This window comes from Heloderma suspectum, chromosome 4 (genome assembly GCF_057233095.1).
Source record: "Heloderma suspectum isolate Gila_16-S chromosome 4, 16-S_ref, whole genome shotgun sequence".
Classification (NCBI taxonomy): Eukaryota; Metazoa; Chordata; class Lepidosauria; order Squamata; family Helodermatidae; genus Heloderma; species Heloderma suspectum.
The window spans coordinates 223305891-223330566 of record NC_139461.1 but is presented as its reverse complement, the minus strand read 5'-3'; the positions used below and the strand labels follow the sequence as shown (position 1 = coordinate 223330566).

The following is a 24676-nucleotide window of genomic DNA, read 5'->3' as shown; positions in this document are numbered from 1 at the left end:
CACATAAACTATATCTTACGTGTGCAGGTTCTATTGGTGCAGTTGCAATGGTCTTCGATGCTGAATCAATGGAAAGAGGTGTTGTCTTTTGCCTAGTATAAATCACAGCTTGCAACACTGAATGGTGATTGGTGACCAGGATCAGACTATCAATTTATTTGTCCTTAATACTTATGGGAGACTATTGTTCCTGAACTCAGAAGCCAGGATGATAAAGAGAAGACCTTGCCAAGAAAGGCTTCAGGAAGCAGACTGCCAAGTGGAGAGAAAGAATGAATTAGCAACATCTAGACAGAGCCATTATTTTACTTTATATTTTGCTTACTGTATTTCAGAAATGAAGTGATTTATCATAAAAGGTGGCCCCACTGTAAGGAGGAGGGAAGTTAAAGTCTTAAAAGAGACAAAATGTGTCCCCAAAGAGATATAATTTTCACTTTTATGTAGGATACTTGTATAATTTTCATCTACAGTGCAGACCATAAAAAGGAGGACACATTTATCAAGCAAGCACCATGGTTAAGTGCTGTGTTGAGCAAGGAGAAGCAAATCTGCGGTTCAATGAATGTCAGCCCTTTGCTTCAGCACTGCCAGCGTCTGAACTCAAATGTTTTCCCCAGAATTATAGGTCTGTTTCCCTTCTAAAAATGCTGATGATAGATGCAACCAGTATCCAACATGGATGGCCCGATGAAATGCTGCAGAACATATAATTTCAGGGACTAGACTGCTGAGGTTTGCCTTCACCGTCAGGACCCAATCGCCACGCTAAGGGAGCAATCCTATGGCTGTTAGTCAGTGGCTAGATGGCCATGGGATATGTGGTCTTCCAGGAACCAACCTTGGAGCCCGTGCTTGGGGGTCAGCTCCCAGAGAACTGACCTTCCCCCAGTTCCGCACTGCAGGCAGTGCGGAACAGCCCCGTACTCCACACTCACGAGAAGAGCATGGAGAGGCCAAAATGGGGTATTCCAGGGGGGCGTTCCCGGGCACGGAGGGCGGAAATGCCTGTGTGACACATCCTACGTGTTGTACAGCAGCCTCCTCCCCCGCTCCATCCTCCCATGGCCAGACAGCCGCAATCAGCTGTCTAGCCAAAAATGTAGGGCAGGAGAAGCACGGAGGGAACGATCCCCTCCATGCTTCTCCTGCCCTGCATTGGATATGTGGTTGCCTCCAAGTTCGGAGGCAGGCCGCCTATCTGCATAGGATTGCACCCGAAGGCTGTAACCCTAGTGTGTAAGTACTATTGAACTCAATAGGGCTTACCTCTGAGTAGACATACATGGGATTGAACTGAATGAGTCAGGTGATAGGGTTTTTTTCCCCCACCTGAAAGTAAACTTTTCCAGTGATTAATTGCAACCAGTGGTGGGGAAGCACTCTGCAGCTGCTTTGTATAGCACAATATTGAGTACACTTGAAGAGCGTTTGATGGAGTTTGTAGGGCACAGCCCAGAAAACTATCCTGCTCCTTTAACAGCCCTGCACCCATGAAGGCAGATGCAACAGCTACTTCTCCTGTCCTGCCCACTCCCTGCTCCCCTGCCTATCCTCTTCTCCTAACTGCTGGAGCAAACGCAACAGGCAAGAAGCGGAAGCTGGTGACAGGGGCATGGGAGAAGCCGTGGCTGTGTCCATTTCAGGGCTGGCAGTCTGGAGACAGTCAATCAGGTGAGGGGGGGCAGTACTATGAACACTGTAGGAGTAGCTCAGACTGAAGAGCCATGCAAGAATCAGCAGCTGTAAAGGATCAGATAGAGCCCTACTAGTCCCTTGTCTCACTCAGTCGCTGGTGAGCTGGTAGCTGCCCCCTCCTATCTCATCCTTTGAGAGTGGTGGTGTGGCTAGTAGAGGCTGGTGGCTCCGAGGTCAGTGGGGCTGTGAATCCACTCTGGCTTTCAGTCAGAACTGTAAAGGAGCTATCCAAGGTGCTGACCCTTATCCCCAAAATGGGTTCTACACCTTGGAGAGCTTCTTTAGAGTTCTGACAGGTTCTGACTGAAACCCAGAGCAGATTCATAGCCCCACTGTCATCAAAGCCACCAGCCTCCTTTGGGTGTGACATTGCAGCATAGAGCAGGATGGTAGATTCCATCTCTGGTGAGCCATCACAGTGGTCCAGAGATTAAGACTCCTGGATCCCAGTGCTAGAGTCTGCTGTTTAAGACCTCTGGCCTGTTACAGGTTGCCTCCATGGAAGTGGGGCAGTTAAAGGAGCAGCAGAGTTCTCTGGAATGCAATGTGGCATCTTCATGCTTTCTCCTCATTGCTCACTGTTAATTGGCCTGATGCTAGATGTTATTCTCCTATTGTAGGGATGCATGTACTCTCTCTCTCTCTCTCTCTCTCTCTCTCTCTCTGTGTGTGTGTGTTTAAAGTCAAAAGTCTGAATGAAGATAACCCAGTTTTTGCACCAATTGTCATAAGGTTTGAACCCCAGAGAGGACTGATTATATTCTTTGAAAATGTCTGTATATTTGCTGTTTAATGTAATTTACTCTGGTAGTCATGGGGAGAGCAACGATTTTGGTAAAGCAGTGACTAGGGATGGTGAGCTCACCTAAATTCACTGAAAATCACTTTGAAGGTTATTTTGGCTCACTCCCATTTTAGTTTTCAACCCATTTTTGGCTCATTCAAACAGGAAAAGCACACATCTTGAAGGGGAAAAGTGCACATTTCTATGCATATTTTTCAGAAGTGTGTACTTTCCTCTTATTGACTAAAGCTTGAAATGCATATTTTCAAAACAATGCACATTTCAAAGTACAATTTTTTAAAATACACACTTTTTGAACACAACAGGAAATTCAGGAATTTGTGGACATTTCTTGAAAAAAGCACCCCCCACTCAGTTCCCATGTGGGATTGCAGATGAGACATGTTTGTATGATTTGCAAACAGAAATGGAATTCTTGTACATCCCTAGCAGTGCTGGTCTACTCCATCTGGGCACTTTACAAAGATTAAAACCTTAAAAATACAATATTACACATAGTATAAAAACAGTTTACATACAAACACATGGACAGCACACGTGCACGCGCACACACACACACACACACACACACACTTTTAAGCAACAATAATAAAATCCAGGACCTGATTAAAACCTTATCATATGCTGCCAAATGCCTGAGAGTAGAGGAAGGACTTTAGCTGGCAGCAAAAAGATAGCAATGTTGGCACCTGGCAGGCCTCGTTGGGGAGATAGTCCAAAATTGGGGAGGGGGGATCACTCAATAGGATATGTTTCTGAATGAAAACATATTGGAAAAAAGGAGCAGAGCAATTGTCACCTGTTGTCATGAAAAAGGATGTATGTCCCTTGTGAATGGCACTAAAGTTATCTTTTACTCTTTCTTTCAAAGAAAATCATTATTCTTTTATGACTTCACTGAAAAACAATGCAATTTATTTGTGGTTTATAATGACACAAAAGACACTTTTCAACATTATGATTAATTCAAAAAGCATAAATCCATCTAGTTCATGGGCCATATTTAGCTCCTTGGAATTGCATCAGATGATAAGCAAATCTTGTTTGCTCCTTCTTTAAATTGTCAATATTTTTCTACGATCATCGTTTTGTGGCTTCCATCCCATACCATTGATCAAGCTTACAGCTACCCCCTTGTGGCAACCAATAACAATTGTATTGACAGGACCTTGCTGAAAATAATTACTTAATAGGAACAATAACATATCAATTAATCAGAGTATAGCTCAACTTTAATTTTATGGCACTTGAACAGTGAGAAAAAGTAATCATTGCTTTTGCTTACAGTAACTAAATTTCACTCAGTTTGTGTTGTTAACAGTTGTGGGATAGTTAAGTACAAGCAATTGAATATTATGGATTTATTAATTCACTGTCAGTAGGCAGCAAATGAATATAAATTTGGCAATTGGGAGAGTTTTTTCTATTAGTTGTGGTAAAGTACAGGCTGTTATAACCTTATTGAGAGTGGCCTGTTCATTAGGCAGCAAGAAGCTCTAACTTCTTCAAATTACACACCTTGCCAAATAAACTTGCTAGACCCAGATTTTGGCCTGCAGACTTTCAGGACAGACAAAGGCAAAACTCTAAGCTGTGGATAAAATCTAGCATCTGCTGAGTAACTGACATACTAAGACTTTGGATATCATCTCATAGAGTCTGATGAGGACAGCTTGTAGATAACATATTACTTTTCTCTTGGGATCTGGAAGAATTAGATTTTGCAATGGGGCCCACCTGGTTTCTGTCTATTGCATAGTGATTTTGATGTCAATATGTTTCTCGTAGATTGTGCAAATCATGTGTATCAAAACACAGTGTCTCCAGAGTCCAGCACTTTGGATTTGGGGTAGGGGCAAGGAGAGTGGTTTTCTGAATCCATTCTTGCATTCTCAACACTGTAATGTGTCTGCCTGCAGTACTATTTTCCATTTTCTTCAACCCCTAAGCACAGTGTCAAAGACATCTTGGGTAGTGGTAGTTATTATATGACTGATCGGGACTGTTCATAAGTGCACCCAGTTCTAAGTAGTTATGAGCTGATACAATAGGGTTAAAATACTCTTATATTTTAACCCTATTAAAATAACTTATAACCATATTCTCAAGGCATTTGTACTAGCGGAAAATGAAAGTGGGCATTGAGAAACAAAGTTGCATGCTCTATTGAAGAAAAATCACCCATCACAATTGAAGAAAGACAAACTGAGCTCCAAAGTCCTCTTCCTATTTCCTGAATGGGCGGGGTGGGGGGAATCAATAGGGGCTCTGCTACTGTCTCAAACTGGAAATGAATGAAGGCCTTTGCTTGTAGTAATGTCAACATAACCAACTGTTTGCTGAGCTATATCTTTGCAGCGAAATCTCCCAAAATTAAGAGCAGTAAATTAAGAGAGCAATCCTATGGCTCCTAGACAAAGTCTGGGGGGGCCATAGGATAGTTCGGATTTCTGGATCCAAGGTCAGAGACAGCTCTCCGACCTTGGACCTAGGAGTCCAAGCTCCCCGCAACCTCCCCCTTACTGGGAGTCTCTCTGAGGTCACAAAAGCAACCTCAGAGGGAAGGTAAAGGTGGTGTTCCCATGGGTGGGGAAGGGAGGAGACTGGAGGGGCAGCTTGTACCATATCCAGAGGCCTTCCCAGCCTCCTTCCCTCCCCCTCCCTGATGCCTTAGGTAGATGGGCAAAAAAAGCCCATGCAGCCAAGAGAGGGGTGTGTGTGTAGAGGCAAAGATCACCTCTGCCACTCCTCCTGCTCTACACTGGATGGCTGTAAGCCTCCGAGTTCAGAGACTTATGGCCACCCCCATAGGACTGTGTCCTAAGAGTGTGCTTTTGGGTGTGTGGGTGGGTGCATTCAAATTCTTTGTGCACATTTCTTTTCAAACATTTCTAGCTTTTAAGAAACTGATGTGGCTGGGGTGTACCATGGGCTGTACCATTATTTGTTATTATTATTTATTACATTTCTCTACTGCCCCATAGCCAAAGCTCTCTGGGCAGTTTACAGAGATTCTTTGTGCCTGCTTTATACAGTGGCAACTGTAGAATAAAATTTATATTGTTTTCAGAAAGCAGAATTGTACTTACTGCTTCACTGGCTTTCCAGGTTTCAGCTATTGATCCCCCCCATGCCGCCCCTGGACAGTGACTGATGAAAAGTAATCCAAATGGAACTGTAGATCTTCTAGTTAATGTCTGCGTACATGTATTGAGTAACATCTTAACACGTGAAGATCTATGAATATAAACTGTAATTAACATTTGTGTTTCCTCCTTTTTCCACAGAGGTTAAACAGGACACGGCAAACTCCTGTTTCGGTTTATCAATAGGCTTAAACTTTCAATTTGAAGAAAGTCTATCATTAGGTGCCAAAGCCCAATACAACCAGTGTTCATCGAGAGGAACCCAGGACAATGGTAGGAAACAAATTCCCATTTTTCAAAACACTCTCCCTATCTTCCATATTTGAAATGTATATTTCTCCCCTTTCCATTAAGAGAGAATCACTCACTAAAAGCATTCTTTTGTCATCACCACCACAATACATACTATGCTTTCGGGCTAGAAAACATGAACATCAAATTGCTGCTGCCGACAAAATGATGTTAATAGGATATCATTAATTCATTTTGAGTTGTAGTAGCTCATTCTATCACAACAATTCAGGACTGATAATAGCATATTTCAAAACATTAAAGCATCACATTTAAAACAATTTTTAAAATAGCAAATGAGATGACACCCAGGCAGCTAAGCTTCAGTGACTTCCATTATGGAAATGACTGACATGACTGACAAGGAAGTTCTCTTGGGCAAGCCCTACTGAAAGGAAGAAGAATGTGCAAGAGAACTCCTTTGCCACTCAAATTCCTTCCCATGTCATATTCCAAGGTACTTTTATATACATGGTTTACATTATGTGGGCATTACATAGAGGTGTGCTTTTATTTTATTTTATTTTATTTAAAATGGTTTTTATGCCACCTTTAAGGGTAAAGCCTTCTCAAGCTGATGTACAAGATAAAAACCATACAAAAATATACCAATAGCAAATACTTATACAGTAAAATACTATAAAAGCAAATTACAGTTACGTGTGTGTGTGTGTGTGTGTGTGTATGCAGTTTACAGGGTTAAAAACAACAACAAGCACCACTAAAATTATACAGTAAAATTGAATTCAATAAGCTCCTCCTCCAAGCAACAACAGCAGCAACAACAATAACAACAGCAAAAGAGCACAGCAAGAAATATGTAGGGTGGGAAAAGTATGTAAGCAACAATAACTTAGCACTCGGTTTTCAAAGGCCAACTGAAACAGAAATATTTGCCTTGAAAAGGGCAGCAGGGAAGGGACGTATGGCCTTTTCAGAAGAGAGTTCAACACTGGGGCTGCTACAGAAAAAGCCCTACTTCCCATAAGATGGAATCTGGAGCAGGGCTTCACTGGGAGATCTTAAGTGCCAGCAAGGAGACTCCTGTGGAAGATCAGATGATGTTCTGATGTTCATCATCATCCCAGTCCAGCTAGGGCTAGGGGTGATGTGTATCCAGACAGAGGCAAGCTTTCTTATAAAATCCTGGATGAGAAACTTCTCTATGTGCAAACTTGTGCTGCTGAAGCTGTGTGCATGCACCCTGGTTAGGAATTTGGCAATAGCGTAAAGAGAGACTGAAGGGGTTAGACGTAGCCCCCCCCATCCAACAGCTGTACCAATGTCAACTGTACCCGGGCTGATTGTTTGACATTCAGATAGCCCTGGCTGTTGTGACATGCACATTCGGATAGGAGCCTCTCTCAGTAATACTTTCAGCAAGCTGGTCAGGTACATATAATTCCCATCTTGGGGATGGGAGTCTGCGGCTGCGAGATTATGATTTGCTTATTGGCCTTCTAATGAGTTCATAGCAAAGGCTGTGGATGAACTAGAGACAACCTGGTTCTGCAGCTAAGAGTCTATTCAAACTTTTGGGACAGAAATTAAAAGGGATATTAAAAGGGTAACTAAAGATGAACCCCAAACAATGCTACTTGAATCTAATTAATTAAGAGAGCAATCCTATTTCCCCTAGACAGTGTCTGGAGGAGATAGGATTTTTCAGTGTCCCAGCTCCGAGCTCATGGACAGCGCTAGGAGCTCTCAGCTGGGAAACTGTACTCTCTGCCACCTCCCCCTCCCCCTTATAGCTGGGCCGGGGAGAACCATGGTGGCTGGCCCTCCATGCCTGTCTGTGCTCATAACATGGAGCACAGACAGAGCAAAAAGGGGGTGTTCCTGGGGCGGGGTGGGGTGGAGACCGCAGAAGTTGTTTTAGACAGCTTCCTATGAGGTCTCCAGCCCCGTTCCCTTCCCAAAGCTGCGCTTAGACACCTGAAATCGGGAGTCTAAGGCAAAGTGAAGGGCAGCCAGAGCATGGAGGGAATCCTCTCCTCCATGCTTCAGCCACCCTGCATTGGACAGGCGGTCAGCTTTGGCTTCAGAGGACATCAGAGGAGACTGTCTGTCTCAATGGGATTGTGCCCGAAGTATACCTAAGTCACACTGTGCAGTGATTTCTAACTTACTGACAGCTGCAAAAGTAGTCATTGCTCAGAAAAGATTACCTCAGAAAGTGGTAGACTCTCCTTTGTTAGGTATCCAGCCTCTGCTTGCAAACCCCTGTCAGGGATGCTTTAGTGGTGTATTTCCTGCATCGTCAGGATATTTGACCTGATGACCTTTGAGGCTCCTTCCACCTCTACGATTCTAACTAGAGAAACCCTAAGATATAACAACGGGATAAGCAAAGTATCACAGTAATAGATGAAAGACAGAGAAAAGCAAAATTTGTAGCAGAATTTGTGGCTGTCAATTTATTATTTTTGGAAGAGTAAATGCAATATTGACATTAATATTTTAGAGATTTTTTTCTACATTTTTGCAATGTAGAATGACCTTTGTTTTATACACCTTTATAATGATTTGGTACTTGTAGGTGCAAGTAAGTGCGCTTTGTATATACTCTGTAATAAAAATAAATAAATTCAGGGCTGTATCCAGAGTTACTCAGATTTAAGAGTACATCCATTGAAATCAATGGGACTTAAATTAGTCATAATTTAAAGAGACAGAGAAAGATGCTTATTCATAGACCAGTAGCTCACTAATTGTGATTGTAACCCTTGTGTCTATGTGTCCCATATGTAAAAAAGAAAAGAAAAGAAAAAAAAACCAGTCATTTAATAAAAAGTGGGAATTGTAAGGTGATTGCTTCACAAGTTTAGAAGGCATTTTTAACTTCTATGCATGTGATGGTATTATTACTATTATTACACTCACCTTTCTAAGTGAGCTTAAGAGCACAGAGGTGGCATTAAGCTTCCATTCCTGTCTTTCCTAGTCTCTGTTAGGCCATATTCTTGTAATAGCTACTTGCTGGCAAATGTCCTCCTCTGAGTCACCTTGATGAATGAATTTTTGACAGTACTAGTGAATTCATAGAAGTGGAGAATAACATATTCCATTGCCCAACTTTCCAGACTCTGAAAGTAAAAAGTCATTCATCGAGGATGTTATTCCCCGGGTTCAAGGTGGAGACTCAGCATCAATTGGCAGGCTCATGGAAACTTCGAGCGCCAACGCATACCGCTACTGGGGGAGGTCATTAAAACTTAATCCCACTGTTATTGATTTTGAGGTAAGCCTTTTCTTTCAGTTGTAGAAACTCCACATCTCTAAAGGATTGGAAGTGTACTAGACCAGATCATTTTATATTTTTATTGTGATTCCATCTTAGAACAGGATTAACTGTAATGGGCCACTGATCTGCTGATCTTCTCCCTATTTCACAATGAGTGAATGCATTTTTTTAAAAAAGCAATGCCTTCAAAGCAAGCAAGATAGGAAGCGGAGACTAACTCTAATATTGAAGTATGAGTTCTTTGCACGATGGCAAGAAAAGCTTTGAGCATGCATATTCATCCACATTACATTGTTTTGGGGAAAGAAAAAAGGAAAGGTTTTCAAGCTAGTACAGGTTTTCAACAGATCTAAAACATTTCCACAGAAGGGCTCATATAAATCAGGGGTAGACAATTGGTAGCCCTCCAGACGTTTTGGTCTACAACTCCCATCAGCCCTAGCCAGCATAGCCAATGGTGAGGGATCGTGGAAATTTTAGGTCAAAACATCTGGAGAGTCACAAGTTGCCTACCTGTAACATAAACCAGGAGGTGATGTGGAAGTGGAATAGGAGATGTAAAGTAGAATATCACTGGTATTGTTAGCCCAATTGGGAGTGTTTCTCCAACCATACAATTTTGGTAGGGTTGGGAGAACCAGGGATGCTTGAGTTCATCAAGATTCTCTAAACTCCACTTCATAGCATGTTTCATCTCACTCGTATTCTAGTTTGCAATCTGTTTTTGCGGGTGGAGATGGGTCAAAGAAGGCACAGACAACAAAGCTTGGGTTGAAAATTGGGCCACATTTATTGAAAATATCTGCAAAGGGATACCTAGGATGGGCACCTGACTGTGTCAGTGACTAGCTGGCACTTCTTGGGCGAAAACACACCCAGCCTGAGGGGTGGCGTCGATCTCGCCATCCCTCCGGACTGCCCCTTCTGGGGGAGGTAGACCTTCCCCTGTCACCCCCTCCCAGTGCCGCCAAACACCTGGGTGAGTGAGGAGGGTTGGTCTCCCAGGCAACCCTTATCTCCCCGCCGAGCCTCACAACCTGTTTGGAGGGCCTCAGGCGTCACCTGTCACCATAAGGTGCCTCTGCATGCACACCATCCCTAATCTCTTTCTGCTTTTGCCCGTCCTAGCCCCCACAGGAGTCACAAGCCTATTGCTTGTGAAACTCCCCCTACCTGCGTAGAAGGACTTCCCGCAGGCCCCTTTGCAGATCAGACAGAAATATGTCATTCCCTGCATTAGACAGGTGGACACTGTCCTGCCTGTAGAGCTCCCTCCTTGTCCACAGAATACCCTGGTGGGTGATGAACCCATCCCCATGTTCCAGTAGTCCCCATGCCATTTCTCTGTTCACCTTCCGACGTGCCCGTTCAATGGCAGCATTGCTCTGCGCCCTCCAATTGATTCGTGGGAGCATCAAGGACCACAATATGGTTACCTCTGGCCAATGATGCCGGACCACCTGCAAATCGACCAACGCCTGCTCGATCAGGTCCTTTCCTGGCTTGCAGCCCAAGTTGTTCCCTCCCAGGTGCAGCACCAGGACCTGCAGAGGAAGACTGACCAAACCTTGATGCAACAGGGTGGGAAGGAGGGAGTCCCACCATACACCCCGTCTGCCCAGCCACTGTATTGACACCTGTTGGGGTAACTGCAGCTGGGATCCGAAGGCTGACGTAGAAGCCCTTCGAGCAGCCCAAAACACCATACTGTGCCCACAAATGAGCACCCATACCAGCGTAGGTTGAATCCAATGATCTAAAGAATAAGAACATCGGGGGAAGCGAAGAAAAAACATTACGAATGAGCGGACGAATCGCGAACATATGACTGGAAAGCTCTGGAGCGCCATCTCCCCACGGCCATCACGTGCCTGTGTGAAAAACCTACGACAGCTGCCACAGAGGCCGCCCCAATGAGGAAAGAGTGGGTCCCGAAATGACAATGACCCAGGCCCAGTGTGGATAAGGCTGACTTGGTGATAGCCCAGAATTGAAATTTCGTCAGTGGTGAACAGTCAGTATGACAAAATAGGGGACCTTCCCTCGCCCTGTGGTATCCCAGAAAAACCTGCAAGGCCCTGACAGGGCATAGCCCAACGACTCGGGCTTGGCCGAGGGCCACTATCATGCCCTTGCCAGAATGATCGGTCTTTGATCTTCGAATGCAGAGGTGGATCAGGTTGGGACAGACCTGCACGTTGGAGTACCTCAAGGCCCTCCCAGACAGTCAGATTTGGAAGCCCAAACCAATTCTGACATCCTAAGGGCCCCATAAAAGGCCATTAATGCCACTGCATGGAACAGGGAAACCTCGTCTGGGGAAGAACAAATGGAAGGCCATAATCCCCGGAGCCCGAGAAGGATATCCGGAGAAAGGGGGCACCTGGAATCTGGCATGGCAGGTGACATCCATGCCCAAACTTGCACCACTCACCTAACTCAGAAATCTGACATGGAGTTGTCAACTCCTCTTACTTTGGCCCAGAAGGCTAAAGCGGCAAGCTTCCCACTCATGGTCCTGGTGGATAGCCCCTTGTTCCGTAAATGTACACAAAATTGCAACAAGTGGTCCACAGGTAAGGGCCACAAGTCCTGTAATTGAAGTCCGCTCCTGAAGGCACAGAACTCCCTACCTGTTCTGTCGTAGGCGGCTCTAGTGCTGGGAGCTATAGAATTCAGGATAGCGTGCTCGACTTCAGAACGCCAATCTCCTGTAGTCCTGCTGGCATGGGGTCTGGTAGTGGATGCTCCCAAGGGGCTAATACCCGGAACCTGTTGATCTGGTTTCATGACAAAGCATTGGCAATTGGGTTCCTCAAACCTGGTACATGGCGGGCGCGGAACCAGATGTTGTGACATAGACACTGGAGCGTAAATGCTCTGACCAATGTCATGACCCTTTGGTTTCTAGAGGACAGGGTATTAATAACGTGCACCGTGGCCATGTTGTCGCACTAAAAGAGGGCGACCGAATTGGCCATTAGGTTGGCCCAGATGTGCACAGCTACGTAAATAGGGAAGAATTCCAGAAAGGTAAGATCCTGACAAATACTGGCAGCGGCCCAGTTCTATGGCCATTGGCCAAGGCACCACCGATCCTGCCATATTAACCCCAAACCCAGGGTGCCAGTGGCATCTGAATGAATCTGCAGGTCAGCTCAGAGGAGCAACTCACGCCTCCAGAAGGAGACGCCATTAAAATCCCACAAAAATGTAAGCCATACCTGCAGGTCCATGCACATGGCGGAGGTGACCCTGGTGCGATGATGTGGTGCAAGAAAGGTGCTGAACCTCTCGAACATGGTGCAAGAGATGGAGCATCCCATGGGGAGGTGCGGTCAATGTAAAACTTATCCTGGAAACAGAATCCCAACAAATTGAAGTCCGCAGGGTTAATTGACAAAATGCAAAAGGCAGATTTGATGTCGCACTTGCCCATCAGTGCCCTGTGGCCGAGATCCCGGATCATGGCTATTGCCTCATCGAAGGAGGTGTACCACACAGAGCACAGATAATCTGGGATCTCATCATTAATGGACTGGCCTTTGGGGAAAGATAGGTGATGAATTAACCAAAACTCCCTGGGGGATTTCTTGGGCACTATTAGGGATGTCAGAAATCCTCCACGGACTCCAGTGAGGCTGGATTCTTTAGAATCCAGCCCCCCAGAATCCATGGTGGAATGGCCTCCCCCACCACCACCCTGCAGAATCCCCCTGGGACGGAGCGTACCTGGCGGCAGCTCCAGTGGCTCCGGCTCCAGCGGCTCTGGCTGGTCTCCCGGCCACTGCTGGGCTGCTGTAGCCGCAAATGGCAGCCATCATAGTGGCCGCCATTTGCGTGGCTGCCCTTCTTCATGATAGGCTATGTAAATACTTATGTGGCCTATCACGGCAAAAAGCAGGGGCGCAAATGACGGCCACTATGCCATTTGCGCCCCTGCTCTTTGCCGTGATGGGATACGTAAGTATTTATGTAGCCTATCACGAAGAAAAGCAGCCATGCAAATGGTGTGGCAGCTGCCATTTGAGTGGTTGCCTTTTGTCGTGATAGGCTACATAAATACTTACGTAGCCTATCACGGCTTGGCAGCCACGCAAATGGCGACCAGCATAATGGCCTCCATTTGCGGCCACAGCAGCCCAGCAGCAGCCGGAATTCTGGCTGCGGCCGGCCCTGGCCAGCAGCTCCGTGGAGTCGCCACGGAGTGGAGCCGGCCGGGGGGGATTCCGGGGGGGGGGGATCTGTCACTGGAACCCAGCCTGGAAGGGGTCATAAATTGGAGTCAAAGGTCCTGGTCCTTCAGGTCCCACCGCACAGAAGGGTCAATGGCGGCCCTCCAGTGGAAGGCCTCATCATAGGCCAGCCAGGCGCTCCCTTCGTACTCCGTGTAAGCCCTATAGATTATACCCAAGTACTTGGTGAGGACCCACCCCCTCTCAGGGAATCCCTGCTGGAGGATGCCAGCATAAATAAAAAAACCTGGCAACCAATTTGCCCAGGTGTGTGGCACCTTCTGCCCCTTGCTACGCTCAGGCTCTTTATCACGGTTCTTTTCTCTGTCACTGGAATCGGGATCCTGAAATAACAGGGAAAAAACCTCTATAAATTCCCCCTGTAAAATCTTCTCTTTGGTGGCTACTGTCAGGTGAAAGCCAATAGGCAAAGAAGTAGCCCCAGCAGGCATAGCTCCCCTTCCGAGGTTAGCATACGGACGTTATGGACCCAGCTATCTGCGACGTTGCTATCTGTGACATCGGCTGAGTAGGCGGGGTGGGGGGGCGGGCAAGGGTCCCTGAGTCAATCCGGCAGGTCCTTGCCAGGTGCTCGCACAAGTGAGGTTAAGTGGCTGGGACTGCTGCGGTGGTGTGGGTGCAAGGGTGTAACTGGTGGGGGGCAGTAACTGGTGGGGGGGCATAGCACCGAGCCCCATGGAAGAAGGGGGACCACTCGCATGAGTGGGAACCCCGACTGAAGCCCCTGGCTGAGCCACTCCAGCTGCGGAGGCCGAGGCGAGTGGAGATATTGCAGGCGGGGAGGAGGGCCATCCCTGAGGAGTAAACCAGGGCATCCACCCCACAGCCTGGTAGCCCCCCCCCGGCCATATGAAATGAGGTGCAATGGTCAGCTCACTTGCACCCAGGGTGGCTGTGCTCAGATCCCCTGCCAGCAAGGTGGATGACGTTGCCTGCGTCACTGGCGATAGAGACGCCTCAGGAGGGTGGACGGCCTCTGGCGGTGGTGTGCCATCAAGGTGAACCTAAGAGGATGAGGTGGAGGCCTCAATGGCATCCAGACATGCTAAAATGGAAAGCAACAGTGAACGTTGCATCTGCTGTCACGGGTTGGACTGCCGTGGTTTTGCCGGGCCTGGCCGGGGGAGGGAGGGCGATCCCAGAGGTACGTTCTGCCACTTCAAGGTGTGAAAGGATTGAAGCTAGGACTGGGCCCACATCATCCTCAGACTCGGAGTCGTGCCTATGCTGTGGCCTTTTCGTGGGAGGTCGTGGGGCTTTACCCTTTCCTTTTCCACCCGCTGTCTCTTCTTAGGAGGCATGATGTAGATAAAGGGCTAGGGTGAGAGTAAGAGATTTACCCAAAGCCACCCAGCGAGCATTATGGCCAAATGGAAACCAGGACCCGGGACCCTCAGGTCCCAGTGCAACGCTCTAACCACTACACCACACTAGGCCTCCCAGTTGATCTGGAGCCCAGGTGGAAGGCAGGTCGGAGGTGGAGGCCTCAGAGGCCCGCAAGCCCAGTGAGGGCACTGTCCATCTATAGCCCTCCCCCCTTAAACTCCAAACCTTTGGGCCTATGGACCTGAGGAGAACGGCCCTTGGTGAGAAGAGGATGCTGGGGGCAGGCAGGGCTGGTAACTACGTCCACCGTGGCACGAAGGCTAGAGGTGGCATGAGGGAGAAGAGGCGAGGGGGGCGTGCGCTGCTGAAGTGAGCGCCACTGCCCAGCAGGAACGCAGCGCAGCTGCTGCCACCGACGGGGACCAGCAAGGCTGGTCACCATGTCCACCGCAGCACGAGAGCTAGCGGCGCAAGAGGCAGGCAAGGGGTGCGTGCACTGCAAAAGTGAGCGCCAGCACCCTTGGAGACGCAATGAGCGCTGGTGGCCAAAGGCACGGGGCGAGGCGCAGCATCCAGCGCGTCCAGCGAAGTCGCAGGTGTTGGAGCCATGGAAGTCATCAGTTAGTTCTCTCTCGCTCAGGACAGCCATGTGAGTGAGAGCTTTGGTTGGGAGGAGGGCAGAGCTTAAGGCAACTCTGCCTGCCTGTCCCTGCTTGGTGGTGCCACTGGAAGTGGCCAATGACCTGCACCCATGTCCTCTCTACCCACCAGCGCACAATGGCTCCCCCCTTTCAGCTAGACAAGCTGGCGCCGGGGTTAGGGCATTTCTTTCCACTCAAACAGGAAAAGTGTGCACTCCCCCCCCCAACCCACATACAGACACATTGACTAAAGCTTGAAAATGTGTGTGCTTTTTGAAAAACGCACATTTTAAAGTGCACATTTTCAAGACTGCATTCTTAAAATGTGATCACAAGTTCGGGAATTTGCGAACTTCCCTTGAGAAATAGCACTCGCATTCAAGATTGCAAAGTTTGTATGATTTGCGAGCTGAAATGAAATCCTTGTACATCCCTACATTTTGGTGAACTCTCTCAGGCAGCTGCAAGAAGTGGCTACAGAGATCCCCTGCTCTACAGACATACCCTGCATTGGATGTTCTCCTCCCATTTCAGATGGACATTTGGAGCAGGTACTTGGGGAAGGCAGAGTGGGTGAGTGGAGAAAAAGGGATAGACTCTATACAGATTTAGTGCACTCCCCCTGAGGAGGTGCAAAAACGCACTGTAGCACCTAGGCTGGATGTAGCAACTTGGTTCCTATCAAGGCACCTGAACTTGATGCCCACCTGGCAAAAGACTCTGTCTGCCCTAAAATCTCATTTGAATCCTAGGGCATTGAGGGTGAAGGGCTGGAAAAGGCAAAGCCATCTCCACCAGCTCTTTAGAAGTGCAAATGATTGTTGCACTATCTATTCCAGAAGGAAGGCTCCCCTGTCTCCCTGCTATACTCCCTGGCTCCCCTCTGCACAAGCCTTGCACCCTAGCAGCACTCTTGTGTCTCACTGAAGTGTAATAGGGCTGTTCCCCAGAGGGCTGAGGGCATTAGCCGGCCACAAGATATATGACCTTAGGAACACAATTCCCTATGCAGATATTTGGTTCCAACTGGGTTTCTGGCAAGTCATTCCATTAGCAAAAGGGATGCAGTAAGTGGTGCTTCAATACACAGGCAAACCATTCAGGTCTTTTTCATCAACATCATCCATGACACTGAAGACCCTGGGCCTTTTCATTTTGGTCTGGAATTCCTCTTTTTTGGCTCAGCCCAATAGTGGTGCTGCATGCCCCCTTGGAAATTATGCTTATGAGATTCCCTGAGCTGAAAGCATCTCAGTAGTTGGCTGGGTCCATAACTCTGGCTGCAGGCATCATTTATAGGGCTTTGGGATAGAGGCTGAACTGGTTCTAAAGCTCTTGGGTTTCTGAAATTGGCATCCCATTGGTATCACCAGGCTGCCATGGGAGATAGGACACCAGGGAATCAATCTCATCTCTCTCTCCTCTAGAGTAGTGGGTCACTGGAAGGTAAGGATAGAGAAGTAAAACAGCTGAAACCCATGCTGTACCACACATAGAGAAAATAGACTTGGGGGCAAAAAATACGTTCACAAAGAAGCCAAATGCAAACTGAAACACTGAAGACTGATTCAGCAGTGTAATCATTATTTGCAAGCTGGACACATTTCGAAGTGGTGATGTGGAATATTCCAGGCCATGTGACTGTTCCCTGCCCCTTGGAAAGGAGAATCCCCAGGAAGCATCTCTCCGCTAAATCGTCCCAAGAAGGAATAAGAGATTCCAGGATTCCCAGACACAGTTTGCACTACAGTCGACTGGTGTATGGGAATCCCTGGAGCTTCACTGTTGCCCAGAAAGCATTGCCCTATCTCAAACTGACTGGATCAACAGGAGAGTAGGATGCCAGGAGAAGATATTAGCTGCTGTCTCTCAGCTGCAAGGAGCAGGATCATTCTACAAGCCGCTCAACAATGCAGAATAAATACAAAATTTGGTGTAATAGTGAGGTGAGCCTCCAGTTTTAATCCAGATTTATTTATTTTTTGCATGGCCCAGCTGCCAAAAATTTGGAAAATAGTGGTATGAAGTTGAAAAGCTTAAAAACCTACCCTGGTTCCATGTTTTGCACTACCAGGAATGGATGTTGTTTTCAGTCCAAGTTGTAGTTATTTCTTGCTGCCTAGACACTGATGAACCTGACGAGACAGCCTGATTGCTTCTTGCAGGCCTGACCTCTGCCTTTAGGACAACATTGTTTTCACTGAAACAAATCTGTTTGTAGTACTACAGACTGCCAATTTACATCTTGCTCTGTTCTTGAAGGAATCATTTTTCGCTGCTGACTCTTCTTGTGTCCCAGCCCGTCATTAACAGATATCTGCCACAGTTTACTTCTGGTGGGTGCTGAAGGTTTTCCACTGTGGAACATTGCTTGTGAAGAAGCTTCTTTCATGGCAGCTCTGATCCTCAGGATTGTAGGCCCAGAAGGTGTGTGTGTGGGGGAAATGATACACCTGGTGCTATGCTATTAAACTGCTGCACCTAGTGATTCCAGAACCTGTGCTGGGCTGTTGGCTTGCGTGAAAGACTTCACAAGTTTGGAAATGAGATGGCTTGCTGGCATAATTTTGTGGCCGTGAAAGTTCACCAACTGTCATTTACATTAGAAACTCACACATATTAAAGGTGTTATTTATTACCTTTAACTCAGGCCTTAGTCAGCAACCTGCGTTATAGGACTCCTACTTGGAGGAGGGGGTGGATATTGATAGGCCCACATCCTCCAAAGCCGATTGCTTCCCCCCCCCCCCATACACACACATACGCACAAAACCCATTGCTACTGCTGCTATTCCCTCCATGTACCTGTTTTGTTTCTGGATTGACAACTGGAAGGGAGGTGCTTTCAGAAATTTGCAGCTTCCCATTATTATTGCTAAAGTAAGGGTATAATACATGTCTGATCCCAGGGATGGGGAACATCTGGCCCTCCAAAAGTTGTTGGACTGCAACTTTCATAATCCCTCACCATTGGCTATGTTGGTTAGGGCTGATGAGAGTTGCAGTCTAACAACATCTGGAGGGCCACACGTTATCCTATCATCTTATTTAAGAAAGTTGCAGCTTTGTGGACCAAGCACCATAGCTCCACGCAGTCTCCCTTTTGTACTTAGGTGGCAGCACCTTAGTGACCAACAGATGAACTTGAACACCTCAGACTCCATGCAGTATAATAGAGCTCTGCAAATGCCTTATGAACTGATGGAGTTTCTCCCATGGTGAAAAAGAAAAGAGAAGCAAGGTACTAAAAAGTGGGAGGGAGTAATTCATTGGAGTTGCACCTTGCTGCTTCTACAGCCTCCTGCCACTTCTGTCAGTGTTTTCTCTCTTTTAAAAGAGATTATTTTGGGATGTGCTTGCTGCAGCTGGGAGGTCTTTTTGTCCTTGAAGTTCAGCGTAAAAAAGGAAAGTCTTCCAGGAGCTCTTCTAACTGGCAGTTCCTCTTGCATGACCTTCATGCAAATAACAAAGCTTTTCTGGACCATTTTATAAGCCGGTGGTCATGCCACTTCATTTTGTTTGTCTCACATTTAACTAAAAGTCAACCAGCTTTTTTACTTTGGCAGCAGAAGGTAAGGAAGATTGGTTGGAAGCAGATATGTGCCCATGTGATTAGCAGGACTGGGATAAAACAGCAGCTTGTTTGAGGATCAGTTTGTGTGCCTGTGGGGTGGGGAGATTGCTCTTAGTCGATTATAATGAGGAATGGCTCTCAGCCGTTCCCAGGTGTTCTCTGCACAAATTTCCATTAATTCCGAATAAAACTCACTCCTGTTTTGCCTGCAGCTTAGTCTATCACCTTTAAATGGCTGCTCCCGGAGCTCTGCCAGTGCTTATGGTTTTGGAGTGGATTCAAGCACCTAATAATTACTTATGTCCACTTGAATGTCCTCTTATCTTGACACATGGTTGTTTGCTGAAGTGTCTTGTGCAAATATTGTTTCAAAACACCATTTCTCAAGGCCATGTCGGAGCTCTTATGGGGCGATCGCTGCCGTCCTCGTGAATTACGGGAAGCAAAGCTTCTGCGAACAGATTGTCCCATGCAACATGTCAGTGGTTATGATAGCTCGACGCACTGTTCGTATTTTCTCTGTCTCCACTGGTTCTTCCTGGGTCTCTCTTCCCCTTTCCATTCCTCAACAGCACAAGACTGAGGTTAACAGAAATGGTCATGATATTGGTTTGTCTGATGACCGTATTCAGGGTTGAGAAGAACTATTTTCCCAGATCAGATTGGCAGCAATCTTGGATTTCTTTGGTATGATTTTTGTTTTGCTCTGCCATCTGTGGTTTCATTCGTTTGGATGAATAATCTTAACTATTTGCCTCGTAAGCATCTGTATGCAGTATATACCTGCTTTCTGTTTGTGGCACATTGTGGTTTGAGTTGTGAAGGTTAACCAAACAGATGCATGGTTTTCCCTTGGGTCTAAGTATTGATTCTTCTTCTGAAGCTTCTTCTTCTGTTCAAATGGGAAAAGTGCACATCCAAATGCACATTCTCCCTCCATTGATTAAAGCGTGCACATATTTCTAACACATTTTGTGAATAAGATCGCAAACTCGGAAATATGTGAGTTTTGTCTGAAAAATGCATTTGGGTACACATTTGGGGGTGTGAATGGAGAAAGCTCTGATGTTAAATGAACTGAACTGAAATTCTTATACATCCCCAGTTTTGAGGTACCTCTGAAGACAGCAGTCATACGCCAGTCATTAATAACACTTCCCTTTCGATTATTTTACAGCTGCAGCCCATACATGAACTACTGCGTAGGACCAACCTTGCCCACATTGAAATCAAAAGGCAAAACCTGAAAAGGGCTTTGGATGAATATCTAATGGAGTTCAACGCCTGCCGCTGTGGTCCATGCCAGAACAATGGTGAACCGATGCTGATGGGGGCCACCTGTGTGTGTGAGTGCTCACTGGGCGCGGAGGGCCCAGCATGTGAAAACACAAGACGAACAGGTAAGGTGAAAGCACTGCAGAGCAATGCCTGCAGAATACACCACTCTGATCATGGTTAATGGATACTTCCTTAGATCTATCCATCAATCAACACCTCCCTTCCTTGACTTCAATCACCTTACATGCCAGGCAGCCAAAGGCGGCCTTGCACAGGAATAAAATTAACAGCTCAAGTGATTAGTATAAGTAAGCCAGGTTAAACAAAAAAAGTTCTAGAGGCAGCAAACGGGCCAGTGTCATAAATCATACCAGAGACTACAAGGAGAGAGCCAGACAATGGCACCAACCGAATATTCATGTTGAAAAGCTGCATCCTGATTTTACACAGATTTAAGGGTGCCTAAGCTGTTTTATTTCAGTAGTTGGAGTGCACCTAACTGTGCGTAGGATCGGTAGTGATGCTGTGCAATGCCATAAATTGTGCTTGCTTACAAGCAACAAACAGGCATGGGTCAACTCACGGGAGAAATTGTCCAGAAATACAGTAAAGTTCAGCTGCTTCAAAAAGCAATACTGTACCAGGACAACATGGGGGATCTTTGCTGGTCCCAGGCATGCCATCCACCCCAACTAGATTTGGGCCTGAAAAACCCAGGTAAAGTGTGGGTGCCTGGAAGGTAAGTTGTAAACAAGTACAATTTGTGATATTGCACAACATTATTACTGATCACAGGGCACATCTGTTAAGGCATCAACCTAAGCTTCCAGTTTCCTGGCTTTGTGTGGCTTAAGCCAACATGAGATAACCTTAACTCTGGTCTTAAACTGGTCAGGTTTTTGAACATCATCACTGTCGTCGTCGTCGTAGTAGTAGTTATTATTATTAATTTGCAATATTGTTTTTGCAAATGGTGTATTAATCTAAGACTCTGGTCTTAAACTGGTAGGTTTTTTAAAAAAATAATTGAACATCATCATCATCATCAACATCAACAACAACATTGTATTTGCCGATGGTGTATTAATTTCATCTAAGAAATGGAATAATTTTTGGTTTACTTGCTAAACCAAGGTCTCCTAAATCTAGAACAAATCAACAGGTAGTTTTGTCTGTTGGTTTCTAAAACTAAATTGTTGTGTTACAGGTCGTCCAATACATGGTAGTTGGAGTTGCTGGACTCCATGGAGTCCTTGCCAAGCTGGATCTAGAAGGCGTTCAAGATACTGTACAAACCCATCCCCTGCAAATGGTGGAACAAGCTGTGTAGGCAGGAATGTACATGCAGAGGCATGCTAACAGCTTGCCATGAGTGGATTAATGGATTGTTCTGCCAAACAAGGAAAATGTAGGAATGAGCTCTGATTCATGCACAGTACAAAGCATTAGGCCATAAATGCTTATGATAAAGTTAATGGAGGTGTCCAGTAGGGAGAATACCGTAACAGCTTATGAGAACCACGTGCATAGGGGCTAGCTGCATAAGTATGAGAGCTATAGCAGCTAATCCAGTTCTACTGCACAGCGAATCAGCACATTAACTAATGCACATTATAACATTTGCACAAGTGTGCATTATCACATTTGCACAAGTACACATTAGTGCTAATGTGCACTTGCAAATTAGCACAGATCCCCCCAAAAGTGAAAAACCAGTCCTCGTGTCTGCAGAGTTTGCATGACGCAAAAAAGCCAGCCTGGTGCAGAATCTGCAGGTTGGATTCATAGAAATCCAAACTCATCTGAATCTGTTGTGGATTTCTCCAACATACAGTCCTGAATCTCCCACCAGTCAGCTTCAGGGCATGATCTCAGGTTCTAGTATTATGAGAGAGGGTGTCTCCCTATCCACTTTCTCCGCACCTTGCTTGATTTTGTACACCTCTGTCATGTCTCCCCTCACTCAGCATTTTTCTAACCTAAACCGTCCCAGATGTTGCAACCTTCCTTTGTAGGGGAGTAGCTCCAGCTTCTTGATCATTTTGGTTGCACCTTTTTCAACTCTACAATAGCCTTTTTTAGTTGCAGTGACCAGAACTGTACACAGTTGCATACAAAGCCTATATTCGTACAGCTATATGTTCATAGGCTACCCTTTTCAGACACTGTACCACACATATAGATATTGGGGTGGGGCCAAGAGGCACATGGACATTCCTTGTCGGGGGGGGTGCACAGTCTGCCTTCCCCCTTTACATGTTGGTTATACACCACGACTTCCTTTCCCCAGCTCAAGAGAACAACTTTCAAGAACAAAGCAGTCCTCATCCTTCCTCAGTGCAATGAAGACTATACCCTTCCTTTAATGGCAATGGAATCTGCATGGATAGCCTTTCTGGGCAATTAGTCCTCTAGATAGTATTCAGTCCCTAGAAGGCAGCCTTAGCTTAAAAACAAAAAGACAACAACAGGACTGCTTTGGTGCCATTTTTGGAAGCCCATGGAGTCATAGAAACCAAGCATTTGAACCACAGTTCAGCGCAATTGTTTTAGCCGCCAAATCAAAGTTCACCTGTGAATTCCTCAGATCCGGTTCTAAAAAGTTTGGTACTAGATGTGCATTTCATTAAAGAGAGCGAATCAATCCAAATTGCTACGAATTAAATAAAAGGATTTTAAAAACAACATCAACAGTGTCAGAACTGGTCCCTTTTTACTCTGAATGTACAAAGGACAGAAGGTGGTAAGAAAGATACTGGCTTCATACATCTGATAGTATAATGGAGGGTATACCATATAAATACCGGGTACAAACCATGCCTCCTGGGCACCCCACACGGAAATATGTAGGGCAGGCTACTTGTGCTCTTTTGGGGTCTACTATCAAGGTGTTTCCCCTTCATGGATCACTGCCTTGTTGTGGCGAAGGGGCTTGCGTAACTCAGTGAAGCCATACGCTATGCCGTGCAGGGCCACCCAAGACGGACAGGTCATGGCGGAGAGTTCTGACAAAATGTGGTCCACTGGAGAAGGAAATGGCAACCCACTCCAGTATTCTTGCCAAGAAAACCCCATGGAACGTATCACAAGGCTAAAAGAGATGACGCCGGAAGATGAGCCCCTCAGGTCGGAAGGTGTCCAATATACTACTGGGGAAGAGCAGAGGGAATTTCCAAGTAGTGCCAGAAAGAGTGAAGCGGCTGGGCCAAAGCCAAAAGGACACTCAGCTGTGGATGTGTCTGGTGGTGAAAAGAAAGTCCGATGCTGTAAAGAACAATATTGTTTAGGAACCTGGAATGTAAGATCAATGCATCAAGGTAAGCTGGAGGTGGTCAAACATGAGATGGCAAGATTGAACATCGACATCTTGGGAATCAGCAAACTCAAATGGACAAGCATGGGCGAATTTAATTCAGGTGACCACTATATCTACTACTGTGGGCAAGAATCCCTTAGAAGAAATGGAGCAGCACACATAGTCAATAAAAGGGTGGGAAAAGCAGTACTGGGGTACAATCTCAAAAATGATAGAATGATCTCAGTATGAATCTAAGGCAAACCATTCAACATCACAGTAATTCAAGTCTATGCCCCAACCACTGAGGCCGAAGAAGCTGAGGTTGATCGGTTCTATGAAGACCTACAACACCTTCTAGAACTAACACCCAGAAAAGATGTCCTCTTCATCATAGGGGATTGGAATGCTAAAGTAGGAAGTCAAGAAATCACCAGGGTAACAGGCAAGCATGGCCTTGGTGTACAAAATGAAGCAGGACAAAGGCTAATAGAGTTTTGCCAAGAGAACACGCTGATCATAGCAAACACTCTTTTCCAACAGCACAAGAGATGACTCTACACATGGACATCACCAGATGGTCAATATCGAAATCAGATTGATTATGTCCTTTGCAGCCAAAGATGGAGAAGCTCTATACAGTCAGCAAAAACAAGACCTGGACCTGACTGTGGCTCAGATCATGAGCTGCTTCTTGCAAAATTTCGGCTTAAATTGAAGAACGTAGGGAAAACCACTAAACCATTTGGGTATGACCTAAATCATATCCCTTATGAATATACAGTGGAGGTGAGGAATAGATTTCAGGGATTAGACCTGATAGACAGAGTGCCTGAGGAAGTATGGACGGAGGTCCGTAACATTGTTCAGGAGGCAGCAACTCAATCCATCGCAAAGAAAAAGAAATGCAAGAAAGCCAAGTGGCTGTCTGATGAGGCTTTACAAGTAGCTGAGGAAAGAAGGGAAGTGAAAAGCAAGGGAGAAAGGGGAAGATATACCCAACTGAATGCAGTGTTCCAGAGAATAGCAAGGAGAGACAAGAAGGCCTTCTTAAATGAACAATGCAAAGAAATCGAGGAAAATAATAGACTGGGAAAGACTAGAGATCTTTTCTAGGGA

At 46.1% G+C, this 24676-nt stretch overlaps 1 protein-coding gene across 3 annotated transcripts in view; it reads left to right on the top strand.

Annotated features, from left to right (window-relative positions):
- C8A (complement C8 alpha chain) overlaps window positions 1-24450 on the top strand; it is a 71377-nt gene extending 46927 nt beyond the window's left edge. For all 3 annotated transcript variants that reach the window (XM_084852398.1, XM_084852399.1, XM_084852400.1), the window contains 4 exons: window positions 5791-5922; window positions 9027-9184; window positions 20162-20384; window positions 21470-24450. In XM_084852398.1, the coding sequence (XP_084708524.1) occupies window positions 5791-5922; window positions 9027-9184; window positions 20162-20384; window positions 21470-21621 (665 nt within the window). In that variant the 3' untranslated portion in view covers window positions 21622-24450. The remainder of the gene's footprint in view (window positions 1-5790; window positions 5923-9026; window positions 9185-20161; window positions 20385-21469) is intronic.
- Window positions 24451-24676: the final 226 nt, after the last annotated feature.